This window comes from Achroia grisella, unplaced genomic scaffold, assembly GCF_030625045.1.
Source record: "Achroia grisella isolate CSIRO2021 unplaced genomic scaffold, CSIRO_AGI_Agris_v1 utg1234, whole genome shotgun sequence".
In the NCBI taxonomy this organism is placed as follows: Eukaryota; Metazoa; Arthropoda; class Insecta; order Lepidoptera; family Pyralidae; genus Achroia; species Achroia grisella.
In genome coordinates, this window is record NW_026712601.1 from 50387 (window position 1) to 56535 (window position 6149).

The 6149-nt window shown below is 57.9% G+C and overlaps 1 protein-coding gene across 1 annotated transcript; it reads left to right on the plus strand.

The window, feature by feature from the left end:
* Window positions 1-1831: 1831 nt before the first annotated feature.
* Window positions 1832-4063, plus strand: LOC131854540 (uncharacterized). The gene has a single exon (XM_059205662.1). It carries the CDS (start codon window positions 1832-1834, stop codon window positions 4061-4063), a length of 2232 nt encoding a protein of 743 aa, XP_059061645.1.
* Window positions 4064-6149: the final 2086 nt, after the last annotated feature.

Genomic DNA, 6149 nt, shown 5'->3' on the forward strand with positions numbered 1-6149 from the left:
GTAAAAGGTCCCGGGCGACAAATGCCCAGTCGAATACAGTCACTCAGCCTACCACCGCTGAGTCGGCAGCCGCATCCCAACAAAATGCGGCAAATAAGAAGACCACGGCAGAAAGCCGCAGAAGGCGGAGGCGGCTAAAACCGCCGAGTTCGGCTGCGATCGCAATAACGATCGACCCGGCGGCAGTGGAGACAGGACTGACGTATGAGTCGGTACTCCGAGAGGCTAAGGAGAAAATCTCCTTAGCCGACCTCGGAATCACCGATCTCCGCTTTCGGTTAGGTGTGACAGGATGTCGCATCTTGGAGGTACCAGGCGCCGACACCGGCGACAAAGCAGACTCGCTGGCCGCGAGGCTAGCAGAGATCGTGCCAGCAGGAAGAGTCCGGGTCACAAGGCCGGAAAAATCGGCTGAACTCAGGATAAGTGACCTGGACGACTCGGTAAGATCTGAGGACGTCGTCGCTGCAGTACTGCGCGAAGGAGGATGCGCCGAATCGAGCGTGAAGGTGGGCGAAGTTCGGCGCTCCCCCTCTGGTGTTGGCTCCGTATGGGTGCGATGCCCTGTCGTAGCGGCCAAGACCCTGATCCAAGCGGGTCGGGTCAAGGTAGGGTGGACGGTGGCTCGGGTGCATTCTCTCGACCCGAGACCCATGCGGTGTTACCGGTGTTTGCTCACGGGTCACGTGGGCCGACGGTGCACTGCGGGGGAAGACTGCAGCGATAGGTGCTATCGCTGCGGTCAGGGTGGCCACAAGGCCGCGAGATGTGCCGAGCCGTCGCCAAAATGCTGGTACTGCGCTGCGGCTAACCGCAAGTCGGACCACAGGGTCGGTAGCACTAAACAGTGCCGCTTGCCAAAGGCCAGAGCCGCAGCCGCGGCGCAGGTTACCGGCGGGGGGGGGGATTCGATGGACACCTGAGTCTGATCAGTGTGGGCATCGAATCCATACTTGACCCTAGGGTGGAGGATTGTTAGGGCAATCCGAAGCTCACCGGGGAGGCATTAGGGTCTGGAGGTGGCGTGCAGAGACTGTTCCCTGCACGCCTAGATGGAAGGTCCCTTCGATGGGAACCATGCCGGTGGTCTTGGAGAATGCCTTGTGCGATCCCATGGATACGGCGATTATGTCGAGGAGGAACAGTCGTCAGGTTTTTAGCAGGTAGGAGTCCGGCAGTATCCATTCCTCCCTAAGGGAATGGTTCTCCATGATGGATTTTCCTGACGTAAAAAAAAAAAAAAAAGGTTAGGTTAGGTTAGGTTAGGTTGACACGCCGCGTTTCCGGCCCAATCGTGTTCGGAGCGTGGCGAGTTCGTTAGTTGTTCGATAATGAATGAATGAATGTTAGCGGACCACACAGATATTCTGAGTTCCAATCCTACACTTTTTGAGGTTAGGTTAGGTTGGGACTGCTTTATGAGAATTTGGTTTTGAGGGTTTTTGGTGCAGATTGTGCTCCGGTGGATATATTTCAGTGGGTCAATAGTGTTCAGTAAACAAACCGCCTTCTCCTTCCCTATAAACAGAAAATTAGCGCGATACGGAAATCTTGTTTGACGTCAGTCTTCTTGACGACGTGTCGCGTTGATGTCTTTTATAGGGCGGTAGAAGATAGTGGATTTTTACTGGCTCTATCGCTGGGGTATATCTGCTGTGTGTGATTGGTGTCTGGGTGAGGAGTCCGAAAGACCCCTCCCCCTGCAATTTGGTTAAGGTCGCTCCACTTTTGGGGAAGTTGGTCGTGGTGGACAGTTGCAAATTACAACACAAGTTGTGTTTGCAATTGTTGACTGGCTGATCTCCCTCAAAGTGGTCTGCGGGTGGCTGTAATGGCCCCCGCACCTCCCCCCCCTCCCAGAGAGGGCCCCCCCGTCGACTCGGGGGGATGTAATGAAGAGGTTGCCGCTAAAGCGGACAAACTGGACTCGCCCACAGGGGCAGTTAGGTTGGGCTTCACAATTGGTGGAGAGGCTAGAGCGAACGTAGTGGAGGCTATGGAGTGTGGCAATCTGGCTCAAGAGCCGGCGGGCCCCGTAACTCGTTCTCGCTCGAACCCCTCTGTCACCGTGGTAGATGCGATCACGGCGTTCGTCCGTCCGTCGGAAAGCTCGACGGCTGGTCGAAAAAAGAGACGCCTCACAGACGGGACGGACTTTGACTCCGCCGACTCTCACTGCAGCTCGGTGGAAATAGAGGTTGCTGGCTCCTCAGCAAAAAAAGGAAAGGCCGTAAAAGGGGCTGCAAAAGTGGCTCTCACTAAAAATAGGCGCAGAGAGTTCCTTAAGGATCCTGGGAGTGACAGCGAAGGGGACGAGGACTCTGAACCACTCCCCAATAGGTCGGGACTAAAGACTCCCAGAAATAAACTGGACCCAGCAGAGATCCAGATTCAGGGGGTCCGGGATGCCCTGGTGGATAGGGCTATTGAGGCCCTCGGCGTGGTGAAGAAGTCGGGGAATCTCAAAGGGACCTGCAAGAAGCAGCTTAAGGATGCGCTGGACAAGCTCGCAAGCTTGGCTGACTCCCTGAATGCGGACCTGATACCCAGGGCAGTGACGCCGCTCCTCAAAAGAAACTCCGATATTCAGGCGGAGCTCCAAACCCTGAGAAAGGAGAACGAAGAGTTAAGGGCAAGGATAGCGTCCGGACCCCCTGCCCCGCCTCTGGTAAGTCTTAGGCCAACTCCGGCCTATAATCAGGGTGTTCCAGGAAGAGGCAACGACAGCGACTGGGACGTATTCCGGTCACAAATTATGGAGGATGTCGGCCGCATGATGAAGCGGCAAACGGCCGAACTCATGCGGCACGTCAAGAGCATGGTGACTCCTCAAAGGATTGATGTGGATGTGGAGGAGGACGTCCCCAGCTATGCCTATCGTCCACCTCTCCAAAATGGAGAGAGAATTGAGGCTTATCGGCAGGAGGGGAACATCAGACCTGGTGTTCCTCCACAAACCGAAGTGGCAAATGCTGCAAAGGGCGCGTCCCGCAGGAAGGGTGCCAAAGCCACCCAATCACAGCCTACTCAGGCAAGAAAGAGTGGCCAAGGGACTGCATCTCAGCAGTCTTCGCCGGCGGTGGAATCCTGGGCCACCGTCGTGAAGAAGAATGGACGCGTCACCAGCGTCCCGGAGGCAAAAGCCGGTCCCTCCGGGGTACAGGGTAAGGGAAAGGGTGGGTCCCAATCACAGGCTCAGTCCTCCCAAAAAAAGGGGAAAGGGGCTCCGGCTCCGAGTAAGCTGCGTGCCCCCCGCTCTGCGGCGGTGATTCTTGCGATCCCCCCCGAGGCTGAAAAAGCTGGCGCAAACTACGCCAGCATACTCAGGGAGGCAAAGTCAAAAATAGACCTTGCCTCCATGGGTATAGAGGAACTGCGGTTCAAATCCGCGGCCACGGGGGCTAGGATCCTTGAGATCCCTGGATCCCAGAGCGGGGACAAGGCAGATGCACTTGCTCAAAAATTGCGAGAGGTCCTGGGGGAAAACCCAGTTCAGGTCTCCAGGCCTACCAAAACCGCAGAGATGCGGATAATGGGCCTGGATGACTCGGTCACCACCCAGGACATCGCGGAGGCGGTAGCAAGGGACGGCGAGTGTGTGCCCGACGAGGTTAAGGCCGGCGAGATCCGCCTTAACCCGTCGGGACTGGGCACATGTTGGGTGCGGGCTCCGATTTTAGTGGTAAAAAAGATTACAACGGCAGCCCGCATCAAGGTGGGTTGGGTGTCGGCCCCGGTCGAGCTCCTGAGGCAGAGGCCGCTGAGGTGCTTTAAGTGCCTTCAGACGGGCCATGTAAGGATGCGGTGCCCGCACGAGGGGGACCGCAGTGGCCTCTGCTTCAGATGTAGCAAGTCAGGCCACAAAGCCGCCGGCTGCAAAGCCACTCCCTGCTGTGCCATCTGCCGGGAGGCAGGCAAGCCGGCGGAACATTGGCTGGGGAGCAAAAATTGCTCCCCAGGCAGGCAACAAGCCAGGAAGGGGCCGGCACCCGCACCACCTGCGACCGCCGCCGTCCCGACTTCAAATAGTTGGGCCGATCTGGAGGAGGAAATGGACATATAATTATGGCCATTCGCCTCCTCCAGGCTAATATCAACCACACTGCCGCGGCGCAGGACCTCCTCCTGCAATCCGCGGCAGAGTGGCAGGCAGATGTTGTGGTAGTCGCCGAACCATACAGAGTTCCGTCCTCTGACAATTGGTTCGGCGACTGCGACGGTCTGGTGGCCGTTATACGTGCAGGGGGGATCTCAGCCTCCCCACCCTGTTTCCCCCTTTTTAGGGGCTCAGGATACGTCGGAATGAGTTGGGGGGAAATCGCCGTCGTCGGAGTGTACTTCTCTCCCAATAGGACTCTCGCCGAGTTTGAGGAATATCTGGACGGGCTGGGAACTGCAATGAGTATGCATCCAGCTCGTTCAGTACTCGTCATGGGGGACCTCAATGCTAAATGCACAGCTTGGGGCTCTCCCGTCACGACTTTACGAGGCGAGGTCCTGGAGGACTGGGCGGTGGCGTCCGACCTCACAATTCTTAATGTGGGGTCGGTCGCCACATGTGTGCGATGGCAGGGGGAATCCATTGTGGATATATCCCTTGCCAGTCCAGCCATCGCACTCAGGGTGCGGAGCTGGCAGGTGATGGACGAGGTGGAGACCCTGTCGGACCATCGATATATATGGATTGACATTCTCCCCCCGTCCGGAGCTCCGCACCTGTACCGCTCAGAGCGAGACACTTCGGCGTTCCCCAAATGGGCATCGAAACGTCTGAAAAAGGACGTGCTGGTGGAAGCTTCCATAGTACAGGCCTGGTTCCAAACTCCATCCAGGCCTGTGGAGGTGGAGGAGGAGGCCAATTGGCTCGGGGCAGCCATGACCCGCATCTGTGATGCGGCCATGCCCCGGGCCCGCCCCCCACCTCCTAGGCGTCAGGTGTACTGGTGGTCTGAAGAGATAGCGGCCTTGCGGGTAGATAGCATGGCCGCTAGACGCCGGTACACCAGGCACCGCCGACTCAGGCGGGGCCGAGACGCCGCTGTGGAAGCCGAGCTGCGCGCGCAATACACTGAGAGGAAGAAAGCGCTGCAGCTCGCCATCAGCAGGGCCAAAGAAAGAGCCAGGGAGGAACTCCTGGAGACTCTACAGAGGGATCCATGGGGGCGCCCATATAGGACAGCAAGGGGCAAACTTCGCCCTTGGGCGCCTCCTGTGGCAGAGAGTCTCCAGCCCCAACAATTGGAGGGGGTGTTGACAGCTCTGTTTCCAGAGCAGCCAGAGTTCACACCCCCTCCTATGGTGCCGCGCAGCCGTCAAATAGAGGAAGACGGCGACGGCACCCTTGGGGAAGTTGGGGTTCCGTCGATTACGACGGAAGAGTTCTCCACGGCCGTGGACAAGCTCCGGGGCAAGAAAACTGCCCCGGGGCCTGATGGTGTTCCCGGCCGGGCTCTATATTTGGCCCTAGGTGCCCTTGGGGACCGGCTCCTTAGCCTCTTCAATGAGTGCATGGAGTCGGGGCGATTTCCCAAGAAGTGGAAGACGGGCAGAGTAGTCCTGCTCCGCAAGGAGGGGCGCCCTGCGGATTCCATATCTCCCTCGGCGTTCCGCCCGATTGTCCTTCTCGACGAGGTTGGCAAACTATTTGAGAGGATAATAGTACGCCGCCTCGTCGAGCATTTGGGTCAAGTAGGCCCTGATCTATCCCCAAATCAATTTGGGTTCCGAGGGGGCCGTTCCACGATCGATGCGATCTCAAAGGTTCGTGCCCTCTCGGATGAAGTGGTCTCCCGGGGAGGGGTGTTGTTGGCGGTGTCTCTTGACATCAAAAATGCCTTCAACACCCTTCCCTTTGAGTGTGTTAGGGAGGCACTGAAATTCCATCAAGTGCCTCCCTACCTACGGGAGGTGATCGGGGCCTACTTCCAGGACAGAAAGGTTATATGTATCGGGCGGAATGGCACGGTGATCGAGAGGGAGATGCAGCGCGGTGTTCCACAGGGATCGGTTCTGGGTCCGGTCCTGTGGAACATCGGGTATGATTGGAATCTGCGGGGCGCCTTGCTCGATGGGACCAGCGTGGTTTGTTATGCGGACGACACGCTGGTAACGTCCCGCGGGCGGGACTACAGGGAGGCTGCCCGTCTTGC